The sequence below is a fragment of the Pollicipes pollicipes genome, unplaced genomic scaffold (assembly GCF_011947565.3).
Source record: "Pollicipes pollicipes isolate AB1234 unplaced genomic scaffold, Ppol_2.1 Scaffold_7261;HRSCAF=8764_pilon_pilon_pilon, whole genome shotgun sequence".
NCBI classification, from domain to species: Eukaryota; Metazoa; Arthropoda; class Thecostraca; order Pollicipedomorpha; family Pollicipedidae; genus Pollicipes; species Pollicipes pollicipes.
In genome coordinates this window covers 58,669,455-58,694,207 of record NW_023597054.1, presented here as the reverse complement: position 1 = coordinate 58,694,207, position 24,753 = coordinate 58,669,455, and the positions used below count along the sequence as shown (strand labels likewise).

Below are 24,753 nucleotides of genomic sequence, written 5' to 3'. Positions count from 1 at the left end.
CTGGAGCCGCTCTCAGGCCGTTGGCTTTGTGGCACTCAAGCGGCGCGGTCAGCTGATTGACGGCGGACCCGAGGCATTCGCCATGGACGTGGTGGACATGGTGGCGGTGCGGCGCGCGTGCCGGCGCCGCGGCTATGTCACGCGCCTGTTAGACATGTTGCTGGTCGACCGACCGGACACGCCGCTCGGCTTCACGAAGCCGTCGCCGACGATGTGGCGGCTGCTGTTGCACTACCTGACGGCGCGTCCGGCGCTGCGGCCGCGCGTCTGGCTCGTCGAATGGGCCGGCCACGAGGGTTTCCGCACCAACGTCTGGGAGGAGTTACAGCGCCACAGTCGGCACGACTCCGAGTCGTCGTCGTCGTCGTCGTCTTCAGCGGTGTCGTCGTCCGACGACGAGAAGCGAGCGCCGGCAGAGTGCCGGAGATATGAGGTAGTGCGCAGGGCCGACCTGTTGTTCGGTCTTTCCGGTGAGATCTGCCCTTAATTCGTCTACAGCAATCGTCACTTAGCGATGTAGAGATATGACGTCACACGTATGCCACTCGCTAGCTTTAGTTCGCGGCGTGACTGCTCGGCGGTGTGGCCAGCTCACCACCACAAGCTGCCCATGTCATCGCCATTGTGTGTCCTTGGTGAGTTTATCTCCCCGCTGTATTCCGGGGACATGATCGTGACCTTTCGGATCGCTCATGTATGCGTGTGTTTATGTCCGGCATCGATCGGGCCGCGCGAGTTGACGGCCGCCGCCTCCCGCGGCAGTGTCCCGGCCGCGCGGAGCCCCTCTGATTGTATTTCTCCATCCTTGTTGCGGTCGTACCTGTGGCTGTGTTGCTGAAGGGCGCCTCTTTACCGTTGTACCGTGCAGGCCCCGTTTTCCTGTAAACGCTCATCTGGCTCGCAGAAGCCGCCGCTACCAGCAGCAGCGGTGTTGATGCAGGCAGGGAAGGTCACGCCCGTTTTGGACTCGGTCTCGGAGCTGTGCGGATGAGCGGATGGTTCGCTTAGAGTGCAGTATCTGGTCTGTGCGAACTCCGGAACAAACCATCAACACTGCCTCTGCCCTGTGTATATATGGTTATTAGCTAAGTGTTTTATCTCTGCAGACGTGATGGTACATGTACGTTGCGAGTCATGCTGGGTTATGTGGTGGAAAAGGGGGATGTGTTCTCACGTGTGTCGATGATATCGTCTCAGTATCAGTACAATACATCACCGCATCTTTACTATCCTCTTTTTGGGGTATGAGCAAGGAGCGCATGGTGTGAGCACGGCAGCCTACCATCCGGTGAACGAGCCAGTCGCATCCGCTGCTGTCGGGTACCTTGTGGCCGGCCTGGCCCACTCTTCCAACTCGCACGGGTCACCCACCCAGCTTGTCTGGAAATCCATGTCACCAGCATCACCTACCGTTCTGCCTGGTGGTGCTCTCCCGGACAAGCACGGGACCAGGCTGGCGGACGACCCCGCGACGGCAGGTGGAGAAGAGAGCTGGTGGGGTCGGGGGTCAAATTCGTTGCGGGCGAAGCCAACGTGCTCGGCGGCATCCGGCTGGCCAGTTCAGGCTCTCTCTCTGGCTGAGCAGGGCGTTTGTGGTTGATGTTTGTGAAACGATGCTCGTACACGTGCTGCAGTTGCTTGAAGCTAACCCTTTCGCAGCAAGTCAGCCAATTGGTTCCCAGATGGTTCCTGGTTTTAGTTGCATTTCCAATAATACTCGGGTATTTGACAACTGTGAGTTACATCCACATCATCGCTGAGAGAACGCCTTTGAGTGCCTCATGGTTTCTTTTGCATTTGATTCGATTGACATGGGTTTTTAATTGGAACACGTCACTTTATAGTGAGGCATAAGGATTTTTGCGATCCTTGCAGTAAGCGTACAATGCCGGTAGACTTATCGGTTAGGGTCGTGAATGCTTACAGTGGCGAAAAATTGTGTCATCGTAACTTTGGCATAAAGTAACTGAAAAACTTTCAAACTGCATACATTATGCAAAATATTATGTTGGTGATACTACAACCTGAATTCGTCCACCTGTTGGCCTTCTGATTTTGTCAAGGGGCCATGAAAGTGCCTAAAATGTTACTCTTGAACTTGCAGACACAAATAAAAAGGAACATGCTCAGCCTTTGGCCACACGCCATTAAGAATGTTTTGATGGCATACGTGTGGCTTTTGCAGCTTCCACTGAGGCCAGCTAAATGTAGGACAAAATGAGACTGAACAGACAGGTCTGAAGAAAATGTGTCCTGGCAGGGTGACCGTTGAGATACCGATGCGGTATAACACGTCATCAGTCCTCTCTTTTATCGTAGTACCCTGCACCTGCCCGCCGGCTAATGTAATCTACAGCTCTACTTGGGACGCCAAAATCTGCAGGGACGTTCTGCGGTGACAAACGAGTGATAATTTGCCACCGTCATTAGATCCAGAGAAAAATGATGCTTCCTTATGAACGGAAATACTCATGCCGATGCTGGCTATATGGGTGTGACGTTAGAGTGCAGTTCATAGCATATTTGGTTGCGGACATGATGGAACGATTGGTAGCATCATTAGCGACACGGCAACATAGCGGGTTCGGTCTAAACAGGGCGGAGATTTTCAGATTTTGGCGTCCCAACCTGGCAGAAGATCATTCTTTGCTTAACATTTTGTGGCTACTTCCTGCTGATCTGTGCCTGTAATGTACTGCACCGCATAACATGTCTTGTACTGCATAGCACTGGTCACAAGCGGGCCTAGACTTTGGAGGTCCAGCGTCGCAGCGACACAAAACCAATGCCGTTGGACGCAGAAGACCAAAGGGAATCGTACTGACAGCTGTTTGGGTCTTTACCGTCTTGCTCACGCAATTTAGCATATACCATGCGCCGTGAAGCTATTTTTTGGTGCAAGCTAATTTTTCATAATTGATCCCAAATCTTGAGTAGACAGAGGAGATCAAAACGTGAAAGCGACTTGTTGGTTGAAAGAAACATATGTCCTGTGACTCAATAAACAAGCTCTCAACACTTGGAGCGCATGTGACCAGAAGAAATCATAACACTTAGCACGGGTCACTATCGAGTTGTTGAGAAGCATATGTTTGTGACTCTTGCTCTGAAGAAAGGTACAATCTACGCACAAATACCCCCTCCATGATTTGAATATAAAGAGGATGTGGCCGTGGTTAGTAAGCGATCCAACGTTAAGCCCGCACTGAATATCCAATACAGGGAACGAACATTATTTCAGTAACGTTCATTCGCTGCTTGAGTAATTATTCTGTTCAGTTTGGCCGCCGTATGTCCATGACCATTCGCGACAACGGAAATGAGGCTTACCTAGTTGCTAATGCTTGCCGAGGTGTCAAAATATGGACGACGGTAGTAGGATAACGAAGCTGATAAATGTGAATGCTTTTTTTGCCTAAGCCCTTTTGGCCTCAGCCAAACCATTTTGCCTCAGTAGTTGCATGGGTTGTAAGCCTCCATAATAACAATGCTTTCAAAACTTTCTATCCTCGCGTTATATGTTTAATATATCGATGAGAACAACCTCGCATAGATAGCATATCGTGAGAAGGCCATCCGCAAACCAACAGCATTAACTCACGCCCTGACGCGAGTGTTTGATGCGTCCCCCCCCCCCTCACCCACTTAGGATTTTTTTAAGAAAGCCTCTCGGGTATGCCATGCGATCGCACCCAAAACTGTTAGTTATCAATGATAGATCTATTGCGCGTGTTTTGATACCGAAAACGTGTCGCTAGCACTTCTGGTTTCGGAGCAGCTGGTGTTTCGATTACCACTGTACGGCGATCTACGGCCTGCACTGGCGGATGGCGGCAACCAACAATGCCGCGGAAGGCGCGCAGTGGGCCGACAGTTGTTATATAAGCGGAGTCATACATGTCATAAACACATGATCAAAGCACCTAAAACCATACACAGTTGTACTCATTATTACCCAAGGAGCACGATTGTTTAGACTTTATGGAGCTGAAAGGCATTGTCTCGTAGGTATGAGGATATAAAGCCGAGCTGTTTGATTTTCTGGAAAACTTGACCTTTGGCTGGGAAAGTTAGGGTGACTTATTGACGTAACGATACAACACTTATCACCACCGGCGAGAGCACGTTGAGACCAACCCACTGGTTCTTTTCGCTGGCTCTGTAATGCTCGATCTTCCTTAGTCTGGAAATGGCTGGTCGGGGGTGCGCATCGACCACCATCTTAAAAATTCGTATCATTAGAGCGTGGAATCAGCACGAGGATGATGTCATTGTTGGCTACCAACTGCTGGTTCTCCATCCCATGCATCTGAAGCCTGCGATATTTTATGACCATTTATAAGACATATCAAAATGTTCCGGCATCAGGACACCAGACAAAACCGGCGCTGTTTTCCCACCAACTTGCGAGGCCTTCATGGCTGGTAATTGCCGGTTCTCAGTTCCCCAGGGTGGATGCGGCGCATCTGACTGGTAATCTGACAGGCTGCTGACGTGCCGCTTCCTCCCCCACTTCCCCCACCCTTCCGCGCTACCTGTTGGGACGGTACACACGTGCAGAGCCAGTTGCTTACGGGGCTCTTTATCTACCCTCTCGCTGGCTATCGGCTATCGGCTACCAGCTTTGAATAAGATCTAACGCAAAGTTTGGTTAAGCTAACAGCTTAAATCAGCGGGCCTCTCAGGACAGACAGGGCAGGTAATCCTCGCCGACACTAACAAGCCGAAGCATCGAGAAGACCTGACCAGGCTGGGCCGGTCGCCTTGGGCCAAGTTAAGCTGTTTCTCCAGTTGGAATGTGGCAACGTATTACCAACTTTACAATGTGGCGTGTTGTTGCTTATTTATGCAGTATGGTATAGCACATATCGTTTTACCCCGCCATTGCGTTTTAACGACCATGTATAACGCTCGGAATGGGATTTGCAATGATGTGCTTGTCACGCCCATTGGCATTTCCTCGCACTAAGAACTACAGCCACCTCTGCACTTCCAGGCATCAACACCTGAATGTGGAACGAGGGAGAGCTCAAGTGTCAGTTGTTTCTTGTAAAATGTAATCACGTGCCGGGTGTATGTAATGAAGTAATGCGTAAAGTAATGCGCTGTCGCCGTTGTCGTAATGTGATGTTATTCACAGGGCATATCTGTCTGCAGGTACCATTTTCACGGCCATGCATTTTTTTATGAAAATGTATTTTTGTGCAATGTGCGCAGAATTTTTTTCTCCACATGATGGAATGCAAGTTGTTTTCGGTGGAAATTCCGAATGCATTGATATGCCTTTGATTTGCCATCGTTGCAAAACAACGTTGAACAATAGATAATATATATGACATAAAAGTAATGGGATGTGGGAGTAACAGCCTGACCATGGGACAGACTGTCGTGCTCAGTCCGCCGTTCGCGCCCTGCTTCGCGCAGACTCCAAAGCCAGCGCTGCTCGCCTTGGGACCCAAAATGTGCTGTGTGGCACAATCACCCATCTACCACGCCGTCAATCCAGCGTTTCCATTCGACCAGGACACCTGCACCTTCAAGTGTGAGGCTGTATTCGGGCGTATGCGAGCGAACGGGTGAAGCATGAGAGGAGGCGGCGGACGGCAGCGGACGGCCCCCTCAGCCGACCGTCGCGCCGGCGGCCGCCGAGCGCGCCACGCGGAACGCTACATCCTCGGGCGGGATCTTGGCCACCTTGCGCAGCTCGCGCGTCTGCGTGGCCGGGCACGCCATCTCTGTCCAGCTGACGGGCACCATCGGATGGCCAGCCTCGCTGTACGCCAGCGCCACGCCCAGCTCGTTCTCGGCCGTCGACAGCACGTAGGAGAGCGCGTCTCCCAGCGACACCACCTTGGCCAGGATCACGTCCCCTGCCGGAGACGGCGGCAACGCGTCAGGCGGCCGGTGGCGGCGGCGGCCGGCTGATCGCTGCGGACAGGGACTATGCCGGGGGATTACGCCGATGATAATGTTACCACACATGCAGCTGGTAGTGGTGCGGACTCTCAAGCCGGTGGCGGCGGGGACCGAGGCACAGCTGATATGCGTCTAGAACAAGCACAGTAAGCAATATCCTGAAACCGCTGCTCTGTGTTTCTGCTAGACCCTTCTTTCTATTCGCTACTATCCTTCATAACTGGGGTTCAGGTGAAAAGGGGCAAGTAATTGATAAATGCTGTGAGTCATTCATCAGGCACCAAATACTCAACGAGGCAACACGCTTCAGCGCTTAATTTAAATTGATGAGCACTGAATAAACGGCATGTGACCAACATAACGTCCTTCCTTCGAAGAAAACTGTCTCACATGAATTAAAGATGCACTGAATAACCAGTGTTCATATAGAGACCTAGTTGTGCAATTATCTTACAAACATATTTATCATGCTAATGGGAATGTCAGAAGCTTTGATTGATATGTTTTTGAAAGATATTCCATTTCATTTGCATGACTAGAATAGGTTGATGAGAGAAACATGAGCACGCTTTTGTGGTCTGCCGTTCTGATCAGTCCTCCGTCTTCGCCCTCGTTGGACTTTGCCCAGCACTTCTCACAGAAATAGCGCTCTGGAGGATAATGAGCCCCGGAAGCGACTGACTCCGCACCCGGGAAAGGGTTCCGAATGGGGGTCAAGGCTTCTTGTTCACACCTTGTCAGCTATGCACCCCCCGGAGACGGGTATGCCTGGGGAAGGGTGCCAGAGCTTCCTCTTCGCACTTTGCCGACTAGATATCAGCTGCGACCTGGTATTTCTCGCCTCTGGTATTGGCACGGCGCTTGAGGCCAGCGTATCGTGCATTCTGAGACGCAAAAACGCATGGACACCAGAATCATACTTTCAACATTGCTCAAAAGTGCTTGCCTAAATGTTCACAAACAGGGTGACACGTAATTGTCTACAACTCATATTGCTTAGACAAGCCGCGATGCAGTGCTCGTCATGGAACGAATTGGTGATGAATTCGCAAAAAAGAGGGGCGCCTGCCATCCCACCTCACAGTCCTAATATTACTGTTACGTCAATTTTAAAATCGTTCGTTCAAGTGTTGGTATCATGTTTTGCACGAGCAGCACGCTTTACTTTTGTGTGGCATAATCGTTTAGTAAAATACAACATGAGTTATATCAACGTATATTCCTTCAATACTTGGAATCGGTGTTCCATTATTGGCTGCCGAAACCAAAGCTATATCCGTTCAACGCGTGTTACTGAAAGATGGGCTTTGTCTTGGCTTTCCTTTTCTCTTCATGGCGAGATGGGGCAGAAAATACATGGCTCATCGCCACGCCTTTTTGTGCCATTTCACATTAGGATGGATGAATAATGTCCCCATGACTCTAAAATGTATGCACGGTTTACGCCCGTTGTGATGCACAAACGCATAGGGGCAGAAATGCCCTGAAGTTCAGCTACTAATTGTGCTTGAAAACAGTGTGAAAGCATTGGGCCGGAAAGAAATTGACATTTCACCTAATGCCAACATTAATGTCTTGAAATTTCTGGTGCTTCTAACATTGTAGCGCCCTCTGTTGTGCAGATTCTGCATATCTGTTAAAAACGTTTGCGATATGGTTCAGATATGGAGGCCAACATTTAGCCTCGAAGTATTCTGGTTATCTTAAGGTTTGTGTTGTGTCAGCATGCCCAAAGTCGGCCATACGACGCTGGACATGGCTGTCTGTGAGCATGTGCCGTTCGTTTGCGATGGCCGGGGTCGAGGTTGAATCGACGACCGACCATTTCCCTCCCCGCCCGGCACCGACCCAGCCCGGCAGGGGCGGGGGCTCAGGCAGCGCCAGGGGGACAGAGACCTTATTATAGCCACTGGTAGACTCCGGTCCGGCTTATAAAAAGGGGCCTGGGTGACAACATGCCGGACGCGAAGTGGACCTCCAGTGAGACGGTGCCCTTGCTGTGTACGCTGTGCTTACCGGCCGTGCCCAGGACAACCTGGTGATCATGCTGCCGCGTGTGCTTGGTGGCCGGTGTGGCGAACAGTGTGTGTTCTTCGGTCTTGAAGCTGTGTCTACGAGTCTGCTAGCTGTTCGGGATGTAAGTATACCGAAGCCATCGACATTGCGCATCGCACTGTCGCTATCACTGTACATGGCTGTGTCGTTTGCTGTTGCTGAGCTGTTGACATTTAGTTTTCCCCGAGGATCTGATTAAAAGACGCTATCGTTGAAACATTGCTGTCACTTACAGTGCCGGTTTTGATCCAGGTTGCAAAAAAAAATCATCTTTGCACTGAACGTTTCTCGCGTTCGCTAAAACCACAGAGACCGCATTGCGATTGACTTGTCAGCTTAACACGCGCTCGAGGGGGGTTCAAATTGACCCCCGAAGATTTTTCCAGAATGATTGCCGAACGTCCGTGGCATACCCGCGCGACATTTTGCATAGCTTTAGACAATTGAATGGCGGATCGTTTGACATAAAAAAGATTTACATTGTAAGGTCGCTGGACTATGGTAGGTCAAAGACAGGCTATGGTTTCAGCGAAGGCAGTTTCTAGGGAATCGTTCAATCTGGTGAAACATCGGAGGGTTACATCGGAGCCATACATCTTCGTGATTCTTTCTAAGGCAACACATAAATTTAACAGACAAATTACACTCACCTAAGGTCAGGTGTAAAGGTCAGACCAAGGTCAAAACTAACTTGCTTTATTGCTTTAGGGTTTACTGCATGGGAAAATTTCTGGTGCTCATTTCAAATTTATTGATCGCAAGAACCGCATGACATATTTTCAATTGATTTCTTAGAGGTCAGAATAGGTCATTGATCTGAAATAACCCCGGTCAACATTTTGTTTTTCGGAACATACCGCCCAGCGTTTTCTTTGTTCTCTTTAGAAAAAAAGAGAAGAGCTGGAAGTCTGCCTCGCTCATATCGAGAGCATATAACCTTTCGTTAAGCAGAATATTTTTTTTTAAATGCATCAGCCAGTCTAGCCGCATTCTCTAGGAGTTTACGACATCCTCGAAGAAATATGTTTTCCTGTTCAAAGACCTCCCCACACGAATATGTACTTATTGACGCTTATTGCACATGTGAGCCCTGGGAGCAGTTTCAGATTGCCACCCGTTGTTGACTTCTGATCCGATCCAGTGCCTCGGTACTGATCCTCCAGTCGCTGGTGCATCCTCCGCTGGTCCTCCCGCCGCTGGTCCTCCCGCAGCCGGTCCTTCGCTGTCGGTCCACCCCCGTTAGTCCTCCCACTGCCAGTCCCAACGCCGTTGGTCCTAGTACCGCTGATCTTCCCGCCGTTGGTCCTACTATCTCTGGTCCACCCGCCGCCGGTCCACCTTTGCCTGACGGGGCGGAGGAGGCCGAGAAACCGTTCAACGAATCACAGTTGCGCTCACCGTGTCAAGTTAAGCCATCCAACACAGAAAACACATAGAATACTTCGGTATTAAAGACTGCTGCGGAGGCATAACGAGATGATCTCGTCAGAAAACCGTCCGTAACCTCACATTCATTAGCCCTCGCCATGACAGGGCTGTTCGATGTGAGCCCCTGAATCCCGCCCCCCCCCCCCCCCCTAACGCCCGTGACGCCGCCAGCTATCACGTCAATCCAGCGCTTCCACTCCACCAGGACACCTGCACCTTCAAGTGTGAGGCTGTATTCGGGCGTATGCGAGCGAACGGGTGAAGTATGAGGGGCGGCGGCGGACGGCAGCGGACGGCCCCCTCAGCCGACCGTCGCGCCGGCGGCCGCCGAGCGCGCCACGCGGAACGCTACATCCTCGGGCGGGATCTTGGCCACCTTGCGCAGCTCGCGCGTCTGCGTGGCCGGGCACGCCATCTCTGTCCAGCTGACGGGCACCATCGGATGGCCAGCCTCGCTGTACGCCAGCGCCACGCCCAGCTCGTTCTCGGCCGTCGACAGCACGTAGGAGAGCGCGTCTCCCAGCGACACCACCTTGGCCAGGATCACGTCCCCTGCCGGAGACGGCGGCGACGCGTCAGGCGGCCGGTGGCGGCGGCGGCCGGCTGATCGCTGCGGACAGGGACTATGCCGGGGGACTACGCCGATGTTTAAGAGTTATCGCACACGCAATTAGTAGTGAAGCGAACTCTCAATCCGGTGGCGGCGGGGACCCAGACACAGCTGATGTACGTCTAGAACAAGCACAAGAGATTCCCTACGTCCGTGACATAACAGTTATCTATAAAACAACCGGAAGACTCCATGCCCGATCGCTGACACGAGACACCAGTCTGTGTGTGGCCGGTACGCCACTGCTCCGGCGTCACACCCTGGTGGCAGCCGACGGGGCCACGCGACACGTCCCGGTCCCACTGACCTGGCCGGAAGCACTCGTATAGCTTGACCTTGTCCCGCTCGGTGGCGCGCACGTCCTCCTTCTTCAGGAGGCCGCGGAACTTGTGCTTCAACACAGTCTCGCCAATGCAGAGGATCTCGCAGCGGCAGAAGCGTGGGTTCACGTACGTCACCTGCCGCGGACCGCGCGCGTCAGGCGAGGGCAGACAGCCGGGCAGAGAAGCCGCTTCCATCGACAACCATCACAAAGGAAGTGCGGCCGCACAACATATCGCGTGTGAGGCAACTGATTAAGCAGCAAGCGTAGCTGAGCTGCGCTTGCTGCGCTCTGCACAACCGGACAGTTTTAAGATCATTGACAGCCATTAGCTGATTTCCCGTATGGGGAAAAAAGATTTTCATGTACGACGAAAATATGACGTTAAAAAGTAAACTAGGGTCAAAGTTTTCGCATCTTCTTTTCTTTTCGCGAATTCTCATTTTAAGTGCTCATAGAGAACGTCATCCCTCTTTAAGGAAAGCGCTGTGTTAACAGTGTGGCCGATATTTCCACTGGTCATAGCCGACGGGCGGATGGCGGCGCGGGGCCTGCTGGAGCGTCGTCTCACCCGGGCGGTGACCACCGAGCCGGCGGTGGGCACGCAGCCCTGCTCCTGACCGGTGCGCACCTCCACCAGCTCCGTCTGGAAGAGAGACACACACACCGTCAACGGTAGCCATCGCAACCGGACGGGCAGGCGGCGGAACGGGCCAGCACCAACACCGGGACGTGGCCAACGTCAATGAAGACAAACAATGTAGCTTCCGAAGGCGCGGAGGAGTGGGGCGTTCTCGGGGATGTACGCATTAGGAGCGTGTCAACGTGGTATGTGAAACGGTAACATGTGTTTAAACACCAGGATGGTGGGTGCACACGACTAACGAATCTCACATCGTCGGCCAGACCGGTCGGACCCGCACCACATCGGCCCGCATTGTCGGACCGACCTTGTCGTCCTGCAGCACCCTGTGCACGCGTCCCACCAGACAGGAGTAGATGTAGCCGGACCGTTCGCAGGTTCCCTTGCCCGGCGCGTGGCTGGCGTCCACGGCACATAGGCAGTCCCCTGCAGCCAGAGCGCCGCCAGTGTCACAGGCAGCCAATCAGGGGTGTCACTTTTGAAAAGCAGTTGGAGAGAGGCCTGTCAATCTTTCATGAATGCCCACTTGAGAAGAAGATAGTTTGGGGTCATGGGGTCAACTACCGCGGGCGTAAAACTCTTTTTACACCAGGAGCGTACTGGGTTTCGAATTCTGAGGTTTGAAATGTCTTTGAGCTTCGACGTTGGATGTCGTTAATTAACACGCATCCGGGTAGCCGGCTGGATTCCCTTCGCTCGGCTGGGGGGGGGGGGGGGGGGTAAATTCGGCTCGGTAATTTGACCCCCCTGCGATCTCGGGAACTAAGAAAGCTAGAGACACCATATTTCCAGGGCGTGTTGACCTGTACGTGAACTCACTTAGATCACAGTTTGAGGTTTCTAGGTCATGACCTACGGGTCAAGTAAGGTAAACAAGGTCAAATTCCAGGTTGGTCGCCAAAGTGCCCCCAGAACCTAGATAACTGTTTCTAAGCAAAATGTCATGAGCTCATTTAAAGTCACTGACCTAGTTTGACCTTTTGAAGGTCATGGTGACCAAAGTCATGCTGGACTGCTCTGAGTTTTGCATTTGAACAAGCGACAAATATTACGTTAGGAAGTATGTTCCTAAAAACAAAATGCCGACCTGGGTCATCTTAGGTTAATGACCTTTTTACCTCTGGGAGGTCCATGGAAGATGCATAATGCGGTTCGTGCCATAAAAAATTGAAATGAGCGCCAGAAACTATCCCATACAGCAAGCCCTAGACTAATAAAACATGCTGGTTTTGACCTTGTTCTGACCTTCATATCTGACCTTAGGTCAATGTAATTTGTTCATTCAATATTTTCGTTGCCTAAGAAAGCACCTCAGACATGTATGGCTTCGTCTAACACTCCGTTGCTGCATCAGATTGAACGATTCCCTAGAAATTGCCTTTGCTGAAACCAAGGCCTGACTTGACCTGCCATAGGTCAGCAACCTTACAAGGTACATCTAAATTTTGATGCCAAATGATCCGTTATTCAATTGTCTACAGCTATGCAAAATTGGGCGCAGCTACGCCACTCTGTTCGGAAACCATTCTGGAAAAACCTTCGGGGGGGGGGGGGGCAATTTGATCCCACCCGAGCGCTTGTTAATGCCTATTGACAGCTCTCCCTTTTTCCATGCTTTTTCTATGGTGCCAACTAAACTGGGGTACATCATCTAAAAATAACGGGCTCGTGCTAGGGAGCGACACAACCAAAAAATCGTGTTTAGTTGCATACCTTAGGACCGTAAATGCATAGGTAGTTCGATAAGATACATCGGCCACATGCAATCGAATGAAAACAAAACACATGACTGTGTGGTATCGGGCTCCATCACACGCATACGAAATGAGAGCACATTTTGTTTCCCGCCCGGTACAGGGCATTCGACGACCATCCGGTACGTCAGGTGCCTCACCACTCATAACGGCAGTGTGTGCGCTCCTGCGAGAGCACGGAACCCCGACTCCACGGTTTGACACCGCACGGCTGTCGTGGGCCGTCCACGTACCTGGCACGGCGAACACCGCGGTCTGACTGTCCAGCGCGGCCTCGCCGTCCATCTGGCTGTCCTGCGACATCCTCGCCTGGCGACACACGTGCAGAGGGGAGTGAACTGTCGTAACGGACACTTCCGTCTGCAAGCGGCTGGGGTGAGAGCTCACGTGACTGGGAGCGGACAGGATTAGGGTGATGGGATGTGGATGGGTGCGGGGTATGAAACATGACGAATACATCAGGTGAACTCAATGACCGTAAAACCATCGCGAATACTTTCACCAAGTTGTTAATTAGTAAATATGGGCTGAACTGTGATGAAAGTCCCTGTTGACGACGTCCAACTCTCCCTAGCCGCTTTGGGTTTTTCCCCATCATCGTCACTATATTTGAGAGGACGCGTGCTGTTCGCAAATATCTTAAGCATACAACGCACTACACCACACATATTCCCAGCTTGTGAACAACTCTGAATGATAACTTAGCATTGGAAAGGCGTGAAACCGGACTGGCTCTGCCGCAAGGATCTTTACTATTGCCGGGGTAGTAGCATACCTTAGATCACATGCGTGATGATATTTTTAAGGGCTTTTCAAATAGCTTTTGTTGCATATCCACCTTTTGCTGGTCTAGATCATGTATGTCACTGTTACGTATATGGCAGCATAGTAAAGAAAGTATTACGGATGGCACATCGGTACATATGTCACATTCCCAGCTAAAAGCAAGTCAAATAACGCCAGACTGATGAGAAATGTACACATCTGTAACGCATATGAGGCTCGATTCCCCATTTTATAACGTCTACTTCTCTGTTTTTCGCGGCAAAATGTGTCTACATCTGGATCGGAACAACAACGGCACTTGTTGATCTTGTGATCCGAAGCCCATGAAGCGCATAATCCCGACACATGTACATCTGTTGACCCGAGGGCTGATGACACCACGGGTCATATCAGAGGACACAACTTGACAAGAATAGGCCAGGGGCGCAACCGATTCACATTTAGCAAAGTTATACAGCTAAATAGAATTTAAATATGTAAAATAGAACCTAAATAAGAAAACCACGATGTCTGCTACGCTGCAGAGCCCATTGGCATACCCAGCATATACCTAGCAGCATCTAGATCAGACATCAACATATTTGGACATATTTTCAATAGGCCGCATGCAATGCATATATATATATATATATATATATATATATATATATATATATATATATATATATGTATGGTGATTTCTGGTGCGTGAAATGAAATATACAGATATGTGCAATTCTTGACTTCATGCCAACCTTACTCTAAGTATCCATAACCATATACCATATTTCTAGTAGTGTGTGCCTCTCAAGTTATAGCCGATAAAGGACTACCAAAGAGAGTGCGAACCCCGACGAGATTCCGTGTTGATTCCGTGTGTTGCAATGCACAATTTTAGTGGGTAGTTCATAAAAAACGCTTGTGATTCATCAGTTGCTGACATTCGTACTCTACCAGAAATAGCAGTGAATGGTACCTGAACTCTATCAGGTATATTAGTTATTCACATCTGGACTTTACACTGTTAAGTCCCTTACCTTTTCAGCAGACTAACGCAAGCTGGGTGACTTGGAGGTTCGAACGCGGCATGGACTGACACAGGTTCACCCCAAGTCACACTGCATCGAGTCAGTCTTCACCAACATCGTGGCTAGCCGGCTTAATGCCATCTCACGCCATCACGCACACACGCATGTACAACGCTCTGATACTGAAACCGTTGACTGTTTAATTGTAATGCCACACTGACGCAATTCAGGATGACCCAGGCAGGCCAGAGGATGTTTATCCAAGAATAGGGGATGGGAGGGGAGGCAGCGGCAATTTGAGTAGTTGCTTCTTTTCACGCACTCCCGCACGCCTAGCGGTAAACTTTCCTGAATTAAGAAACGGCTCGAGCTCCCCAAAACTCTTATAGCGCGACAGTTTCCGCGCCTGTGGAACCAGGTTTGAATCGGCCGAATATGACCTCATAAAAACACTATGAGTCATCAAGCCAAGGCATGAGCCAAGCACTTTGTACCACTCGTCATTCATGATGTCATTTTGTCTAGACTTGCGATGAATTGAGCTGTGATTTGTGACACAGTGCACAGTGCATTTGATGAAGGGATGAATGCAGAAATTGAGGGACAGACGATACGGTTTAAAAAAATCAGACAAAGTTATATTTTCAAGTTAATGCGTGTTAAAGTTAGCGCTTTCTGAAATGTAAATAATATGATAGCATGAAAGTAGTATATATCACATGCTGAATATCATCATTCTTCACATAACATTACTTTGAATTTATTTGCCATTTCCGACTGCTTACACCACAGGAGCATCTAAAAAGTGTCATTTTATTTGCATGAAATTTTGATTGTAAGGTAACAAAGGCGCGAGGAAGTAGATCCATCCCACCCCTTCAACGCGCAGGCATCCTTCGCCAGGCTGACAGCTGACAGTCGCCGACACACACGGGCGTCTACTGGGCGTACACAATGCGCATGGTGTTGGTATAGCCGGCGCCCGACTGCCAGCCGGTGATGATCAGCACGGGATCGCCGGACTTGATGAAGTCCAGCGACTTGCCGAACTTCATGGCGTACTGGACGCGCGCCTCGACGTCCTGCAGCCAGTCGCTCTGCCGCTCGGCCGTGAACAGCAGCGGGAAGATGCTGCGGTAGAGCTGACACTGACGCGCCACCATGGCGTGCCGCGTCACGCAGATGATGGGACAAGTGCGGCCGGTACCGGCTCAGCAGGTGCGCTGACCGGCCGCTGGTCGTCAGCACGATGATGGCCGCCGCGCGCACCTTGTACGACGCCTCGACGGACGCGATCGCCACCGAGTGAGCGTGGTCCGCCTTGCTGATCTGCGCCGTCAGGTCGAGGAACTTGCTCTTGTGCCAGATGGCCGACTCGGCCTCCATGCAGATCTTGGCCATGATGGACACGCACTGGACGGGGTAGAGGCCTTTGGCGCTCTCGCCCGACAGCATGACGCAGTCGGCGCCGTCCAGAACGGCGTTAGCGACGTCCGACACCTCGGCGCGCGTCGGTCGCGGCTTCTCAATCATCGAGTCGAGCATCTGGGTGGCGCAGATAACAGGCTTCCCGGCGATGTTGCATCGAGATATCATTCCCTTTTGAGCGATGAACACCTTCTCCGGAGGGATCTCAATGCCCATGTCACCTCGGGCCACCATTATACCATCAGCCGCTTCGATGATGGAGTCCATATTCTTGATCCCCTGGTGATTTTCTAACTTAGGGATGATCATAATGTTTTTGCCTTTGTCGCCTAAAATTTTCCTGATCTCGTTTACTCCATTTGCGTCTCGAATGAATGATGCGAAAACGAAGTCCACTCCAACTTCTAATCCCAAAAGCAGGTCTCCCTTGTCCTTCTCAGAGACCGCCGGAAGGTCAACGGGAGTTCCCGGCAGGTTGACTCCCTTTTTGGAGCCAAGCTTGCCGCCGTTTTCGATAAGGCATTCGATGTGATCACCGCTCACTTCCTTGGCCATTAAAGACATCAGCCCGTCGTCAACGAATATCCGGCTGCCGGCTTTAATTACTTTCGTTATATTAACGTAGTCAACGTAAACAGTTTCTTTGGAGCATTTCTCTTCAAATGACTTGTTCGTGGTGATGGTAATTTTTTCACCGGTAACCAGCTCAACTTCACCAGTCCCGCTTCCATCGATCAAACCTGTACGAATTTCCGGTCCTTTTGTATCGAGTGCGATGCCAAGTGTGAAAGGAAATCCATGTTTTTCTCCATATATTTCTGTCGCTTTCCGGACGTTGTCCACGGTTGACTTGTGATATTCATGAGTACCATGGGAGAAATTCAGCCTTACTACTGTCATACCAGCCTCCATCAAGGCAACCAATGTTTCCACTTCTCGTGAAGCTGGTCCAATCGTGCAGACTATCCCAGACATCCTGAGCGACGAGGGCACTGAATCGATATCGAGAGCAGCCATGTGCTCAAGGAACGTATTGGCACGCTCCGCATTTCCTTGCTCATTTAGAATCTCGCCCATTTTGTTCGAAAATGCTTTGTTACCGCCGCAGGGAAAACAGCCAAATGCCATAAATCGGAATGCACAACGAATTAAAACTGAGATTTAGACAATCCTTCAGAGAGGCCTCCTCATTAGAACAAACGCTTCAAAAAGACAGCCCCCAAAAAATCATGAAATAAAAAACGACATCGCGCGCAACTTCTGCTGAATGACTTCCGCTGAGCAAAAAAAGCGTGATGGACTAGGACGCGAACACCCGGGTTGAAAGTGCGGAGGGCAGAATTCTCCTTTTTCAGGTTGCCAACCGCAAGCTCCAATCACTCGTGACCCACTTCTTCAGTGTATCCGTAGTATCTCCAGTCTTTGAAAATTAAGGAAAACTTAAAAATTTGAATAAATTATGCAGGACTGCGTTAAACTGGCCAGCACTGCATGCCACCGATCATCAAAACGAGCCGAAGAATATGCGGATTACAAATTACTTTATGTTCTGAACCATTTAAAATATTGTCACGGAATATACAACATTCTCAGGGTTACAATCGACCTTCCTTTTTACAACAATAACTGGTATCTTTGGGAAGATCAAAGGGGGAAAACAACTATTCATTTTCAGGTAGCATCCGTTCTTTTTTCCAATAGCAATAAGTAAGTTTTAAGTTTTCCCAGAGCAACTGAAAAAGTCAGCTCATTTATTGGTTCGTTCTTGACAGTCGATTAATTGTACACCTGCAACAGTCTCTCTTAAAATACCTGTGCAACTATGGAAAAATCTACTTCTTCTCGTCCTTCCAGGCGTCCAACAGGCAATGAAACATGTTTGGGGGTAAAAACAGCACTGCTAAGGCCACTAAAAATTGGGTAAAACTGGAATAGAAAGGATTTATTTTGAGAAAAAAGGATAACAAAGTGAAGGTGTCCAACAGCAGCTGAACCGTACTTGGAAGTAAAGGCAGTGCTGCCAATGCCATCAGAAACTAGATAAAACGCCCTTGAGAGTTGGTGGTTGCCTTGCTGTCCGTGCACAAATGCTTTAAGTGGTTACCAAGCTCGTGACGTTCATGATGGGACAAACCAAAAAGCGTGGTCCACTTCAATGCCCTAGTTGGTTAGAGCACTCATCTTTCAATTCATCAGCCGGTGGTGGGGTGGGTAGATTCAAGTCACTTAGGCGCTGGCTAGCCATCCACGGACTGGGATGGCTTGCGGCCGGTGTTAGTCGCCGTGCTAAAGATCACGTGACGGCAGAAGGCAGGACGGGCCACATCCAGCATTGCGCCACGGTAAGCTTTCGAAGTAAAATGTTGCCGTTGGCATGGAATTTCGCGACTGGATGGTGAGATCAGGGCCCACGCAACTAGCACTGCTTAGATCCCAGAAATTCATGAGCCAAAAAGTTCGGACTTGATCTTAAACAAAAACAAAAAACAAAAACGGGTGCGCCCACACTGTATTCCTAATATTGGGCATAAGTAACGCAAACTGTGCGCAAAAACCGCAGCATCATCAAATGCAAATGCCGAAAGTCACCACAGAGAGTGTACGAAGGTGCTTCACGCCAGCATGCGACAATGCGCTGAGAAATTGCGCGCAGAGCACATAAGCAGCATGACACATGTAAGGACAAGTAAAGCACCTGATACACATCATCTTCATGACACATCGAAGGACGATTGAGCACCTGAAACACGTCATCTGCATGACACAGCGAAGGAAGGGTACGGCACATGAAACACGCCGTCCGCATGATGCATCCAAAGACGACTGCGCATCTGAAATACGTCTGCATGACGCAGCAAGACGAGAAGGGCATCTAAAACACGCGACCTGCATGACACATCGAAAGACGGGCAGGGCACCTGAAAACACGTCATCTGCGTGACAAATTCAAACAACCAGAAGGCATGTGGAACACGTCTTCGATCGGATCGGACCGGAAACTGTACAACGTGGGTTGTTCAGACTGAGTTCAGACACCGACTTACATGAAGTCATCTACGTTCGTCAGGTTCATAAGCTTTATCACTGCGACGGAATACCCCCTTTCATGAGTTTGACAGGCAGAAGTGCGCAAATGTTTAGCGTTCGTGCACACTGCATCAGCGCAAAAATAACATGGCTGGAAAATGTATCGCCTCTGAGCCAGGTAGGACATGACAACTGTAATACGCGAAGCTCAGAAACAAGGAACGGCCTACAGCTTTGGTGACTGCCACCAAAATATCGAGTAAAACGCCCACATTTTAATTGGATACTGGCCACAATACAGCGACCTATCTGTCCATGCCTTTTCATGACGCCATTTCTCCTGGTTTAGACCAAAGCAAGTTATATGAGGCCGGTTTCGGGAAAAGGCGGCATTGGTGGATCCGCTGTCGGTTGCTGACTATGGCTCGCACAGCGCTGAAACCTTTGGCGATTGATGGCATGCTTTCACCGTGCGTCCGTTTCACATCTTCCTCTGATCTGGTTACCAAATCTGAGACAAATGCTAAACATAAACATTCAGCAATGGGTAGAGCCATGGTTTGCCATGGTTTGCACGTTAGCGTGCGAGCGGATGCACACCTCAAACCACACCTTGGCCACACGACCGTCCATTCTCTCTTCCCTGAATGTGGTGGTCTTACTGCTGTTCAACACCGGGTCGTCAAGCTAGACTTTGCCGTGTACTTCAGATGTTTTTGAAGGTTGACTAGCAAACGTTTCTCACGTTAATCAAATGGGAAGGACATAGTCCGTTCAAATTGCAACATTGCAGAATTCACCCCGAAATACCGACTGGTAAGCAAATACCCCGAGCTGCATGTGGCACAACTTTTAAAGAATTGCATTTGTTTACCGTCAATTGCAGGGAGCCATGAGTCTAGCGATTGCGAATATAAATAACATCTTCTAGACAGCGTGGCAGCAGAATCGGGCCGACACGAGCTGGGCCGGGCAGGTAATTAATGTCATCATGGCCCCAGTAAGAATGCCTGGGAATGCCGCCCTGCTTGTAATCATCTGATTTGAGCACACATGTTGCGCATGGCACTCATGACCGCAAAATGAGCCTGTTCGAGCGTTTTCAAGGGAGTATCCCAACTTCGTGGCATATATCAAAGGCATATTCTAGTGAAGCCCTAGGACCATTCTCGTCTAATGATAGCACTGGGTAGTGCCATTGCAGCCCGTCAGACCACAATAAGGTTGTCAATCATAATTATATTCGAGTCCAAATTACGTTGTCAACGTTTTGTAACAGCACTACACTTCTTCCCAGTTGCCGGGACTACTTTCGTCATGACAACCGCCGTGCATCTCTACTGGTGCGCATAAAAGCACGTCTCTGATTGGCCCAGCGGCGGCAACGGCCCGTTATCGAGAGGCGCATTGGTTAAACTTTGAACCAGTGCGGTGTCATCATGGACCACGTGATACTCCCATTGCCAAAGCCATAGTGAGCCTCGAAAGAGTATCCGTGGTAAACGCCATAAGACAGAGATCCAAAGTCATAGCATAAGGTTTCCCTGAATTCGCGGGATAATAGCTTCATGTTCGCTTATCTTTTGGTCTGAACAGAATAAACGCGGCGTACTCCATTTAACGCGCTGTCCATGAACATTTTGTTTAAAGGGTTATAAGGATGAGACCCAAAATAGATACTCGTGGATGTGCCTCTATTCATAAGAGACAGATGGGTAATAATGTCACAGCGCTACCAACTTCTTACTTGTAGGCACAGACGACATTTCTCGGTTGCGCACCATCGTGTCTCCCACACGGTAGCTGTCAAATAATCTGCAAGTTCCAAATGTATTCAACTTGAGCTACTGAGACGGTAAATAGGGCCAGGGAAGCGAGTCGGATGGTGGGGCCGTGGAAGCGGGAAGCTGACCATGTGGAAATGGGACCTGGACACAATCAGACGACAAGGCGGCACAGCGGGCCAATCAGAGAACGAGGCAGCACAGAGGACCAATCAGAGGACAAGGCAGCACAGTGTGCCAAGCAGACTGTCAGGTGAGTCCGGGATCAAGAGACTGTTAACTAGGCCATGAAAACACCGAACGGGCGGTGGCAGGAGGGCTCCTTGGGACAGCAAAGGATTCTGCCATATGAGAACGTCCTGAAACGATCGTGGGACTTGCAGACATGGAATGTCCAGCAGGCAATCAGTTAAACTGCCGGCTAACTGCGCAACCAGACAAAGAGGACTGGATGATCAAGGGGACGCCGTGGTCGGGTAGGTGTACTTTTACTTCATAAGACGAATACTTTAACAGAATGCTTCACATTTCACGATATTAAAGCAAGCCTGAGATATGATAAGATAAGCTCACTTATAACAATTTGTGGGTGGAACAGACTGCAAATGACAGCACAATTCTCTGTTTAGTAAACACAGTCCTCAATGCACCATGGCTTGTTTACGACATCGTACCTTGCACAACATTGATTGAGAGCCAATCGAGGGCCGTTATGTCTGGAAATCGCGCTCACGAACGCCAAATATGAACGCCACGAACATTACGTTTTTCTTCGCCTTGATCGTCGTATGGCTTATGGAATGGGCAGATCTGAATGACAATATTGTGACGTCATGAACGCCAAGGTCACTTTGAAATACTCTTCGATACACCTTTTCCCATTTTCGCGGACGTGTAGCTCAGAAACTTGAGGGGCTTAGGTCTTAAAAATGGTAGAATTGTGAACAGCACCGAAAGGTCTTCAAGATGGCTATTTCAGTTCAAAACCTCACATAAATGTGGAACACTCCCTTTCACACTGGTACCGACAACATTAACAAATTACTAATAGGCATATGTACGTATCGTTATTATGGTATGGTATGGTACGTATGGTAATTATATATACATATGGTTATTCCAAATAATGATAAGCGAGAATACTTACCTGTTACGTTGCATTTTTAATCGTCTTCAGGTAGCCAGTGTCTTCCAAAATGAGCAATTGATATAGATTCATATAATGCATACGGGCGATGGACACCCGGAGATTCTGAGCACGTCTGGCTTTCCGGTGAGGGAGTCACGCACAGCAGGGAATTGCTTCCATGTGGACAGATATAGCGCACCGCCGAATACGTGTATACTCTGACAGTTACGACGGACAATATCGTTAGAGATTGGGGAAAGACTGAAAACTTGAAGAAAAAAGACACTGCAAGCCTCTGGCAACACTTCTTTGGAAACCAGTGCCCATCCGTTTGGTTCGTGCCTCGACGAGTCTCGCCTTGCCCGTCCATCGGCCTATGAGTGACTGTCTCGGGGCTCCTCAGGCGCCCAACGGTCTCGCAGGCATATCAGAAGACCGCGAGTGCTGTGAGGTTACAACTGTGAGAGGAATTAAAGGCTCTTACCGCTTACTGGCCAAAACCTTGCTGGGGTCAATTTGCCGCGTCATGGCCCCTGGCCATTTTTGGCACCCTCGATTATCCCATGTCTGACCGAGCGCGCGACATCACATCTTTTTGAGGGGCGTTCAAACGTTCGGTGACACGGACTCCGGGACTTTAAACCTTAAGGACCTACACCATTTAGGACCTGACGTCGATGCCAAAGCCCTGGTTACGCCGTTTTGGGGAAAGCTCGTTGAACTGCTGACGTCGCTGCAACGAATTGAAATAATTAGCCGAACATGATTTGCGCGTACATGATTTGGTTTTCAGTCGGGTCGAAGTCGGTTTGGTGGCAAAAATTCACCCAAAGACCCCTACAGGAAGCATCCCACTTAAAATGGATACAGGCTCCGGTGGCGTATGGTCCGACGTCACATGGCTCATCCCACTGCCCGTTTGCCGGCTGGGTGCACTGACCGACTCTGGTCAAGGTCACATCAGCCTCAGCAGTGGGCAAACCCAAGGCATCCACCTATGATATGCTGGGTTGGTGACAAAGCTTGGGTCAATTGGCTGGACTATGGCTTATGAAGAAAACTGCTATTTTCTACATTTCTTTGCTGTTATAGCATTTTTGCATTTTCATTGTATTTTTACAGGATCATACCCTCAGGCACCTCAAGTTCCCAGGTCATGCCACCATGGAATGACATGCAATTTAATGACTTAACATACATTGACAATGGTAGGTTTCACCCTGCTCATGCTACTGCAAGCAGTACATTTTCAGCAGTGGAAATATGGAGGCATCATTTTTCCAGTACACTTTTAAATGACAGTCCAGCCCTGTTTGTTATGGAAAACCATTTGGACAGGTCAAAAATAATAGAAAACATATCAATGTGCTGTGGTGATTTTAACATGGCCTGTGATCATGTGCTGTATGTTTCTGTGTGTATGTGTAGGCCTTAGTTGGCCTTAGTTAGTTAGTTAGTAGGCCTTAGTTAGTAGGCCTTAGGCCAACTCCTATGTTGGGGCAGCTTGGCAAGCATAGGGATGGAGATTAGTCAATTTGACTGTTGAGTGCATTATCACACATTCTACAATAATAAACTTATTAAAAGCACAGTGCATCATCACATGGCATGGTAATACCACAGCAGCTCACAAGCATGTTTGCCATAACTTGCTGACTGGTCCAAATAGTTTCCCACAAAAAACGGGCCTGACCTGTCATTTCACAGTGTACTGTAACAATGATGCTTCCATATTTCAACCTCTGAAAATGCTCTGCTCGTAGCAGCTTGCATGAGTGACACCTTATCACCATAAAAAATTTAGTGCACACTCACCTTCAGAAAGCAAGCCTGTAGTCAGCCTTTCGGTGTCCCCTTCTTGGCACGTGCTTATGTTCCAGAATTTGGCGTGACAAGATTATCACATGTAGGCAACAAAAATCGGGTTACAACATCCGTAAGCATTCACACAGCTACCCGTACCCTTTTCAACAAAATCAGCAGTCACATTTCCCTTAACACCAACCAACTAGTCGGCAATCCCAGGTACTGCCGGGCTTCTAGATATGCCATGAACGCAAACGCAAGGCACTGTTGATACGTGTCACCTGCGCAGCAATGACTCACAATTTGTGCGTAGCAGGAACTTTAAATAATACAAGCAGCGTTTTCAGGGACGCATCTCCTGCCAATGCTCTTTTAATGCTTTTCGCCAATTTGGCAGCACTGTTCCTTCCTTAACGGCTCACCCAGCGCGTTTCTCTTTGGCTCCAGTTGTGCAATCAATCTAGACAGAGGATAAAGGCATATGGGATCGACTCAGGCATTGCACCGAGGAGTACCGAGACCCACCCCGATGTCAACGCTTGCACAGGTCATGTGTCCTGATGAGTCGATGTACGCGATATTCCAAGTGCAATTCGCATGCATGCAAGTGGATTTTGATCGCCACGTGTGTTGCTCGCTCAGTGCCATATAATATGTTATAGTTCATCCCGGATGCGGCTCAGTTGTACTGAGCCACATCAACGATGATCTCGATTAGCACGATAGACTTCCCCCGACTGCGACTCAAGGACATAGAATCCAGTCGATTCCGTCCTTACCTTACGCATTATTGGTTCCTTTACGGATCGACTTCGATTCCGTCTGAGGGTTTAAGTCGGCACAGCCTCCCCAATAACTTGTAGCCTGAAAACACTTAACAAGAGCAGAGCTGACAATAATTCTAAGCAGCACTGCTGCCAAATACAAGACACTTTACATAGGGCATCAGATCTCGCTCACACCTGTCACACTGCTCTCCTTTTGCATCCATTTCCACCCCGCCGCACACCAATGACGACCCTACGGGGCGTTCCGTTTACATACACGCCATCGCACCA

General features: G+C 49.6%; 1 protein-coding gene and 1 pseudogene across 1 annotated transcript; both read right to left on the bottom strand.

Annotated features, from left to right (window-relative positions):
* Nucleotides 1–9,637: 9,637 nt before the first annotated feature.
* Nucleotides 9,638–23,923, bottom strand: LOC119112775 (exosome complex component CSL4). Its single transcript, XM_037237055.1, has 6 exons — nt 23,705–23,923; nt 12,962–13,037; nt 11,282–11,400; nt 10,903–10,977; nt 10,317–10,467; nt 9,638–9,951 (listed from the first exon to the last, which is right to left on the bottom strand). Exons 2-6 carry the CDS (start codon nt 13,029–13,031, stop codon nt 9,701–9,703), a joined length of 666 nt encoding a protein of 221 aa, XP_037092950.1. The 5' UTR covers nt 13,032–13,037; nt 23,705–23,923; the 3' UTR covers nt 9,638–9,700.
* LOC119112774 (pyruvate kinase-like) lies at nt 15,370–17,154 on the bottom strand (annotated as a pseudogene).
* Nucleotides 23,924–24,753: the final 830 nt, after the last annotated feature.

Excerpts from the sequence above, each read along its gene's own strand:
- LOC119112775 (XM_037237055.1), bottom strand. The coding sequence starts at position 13,031 with ATGTCGCAGGACAGCCAGATGGACGGCGAGGCCGCGCTGGACAGTCAG. Across the intron at positions 10,978-11,281 it reads GGGTGCTGCAGGACGACAAG|ACGGAGCTGGTGGAGGTGCG; the intron begins GTCGGTCCGACA and ends TCTCTCTTCCAG. Across the intron at positions 9,952-10,316 it reads ATACGAGTGCTTCCGGCCAG|GGGACGTGATCCTGGCCAAG; the intron begins GTCAGTGGGACC and ends CGTCTCCGGCAG.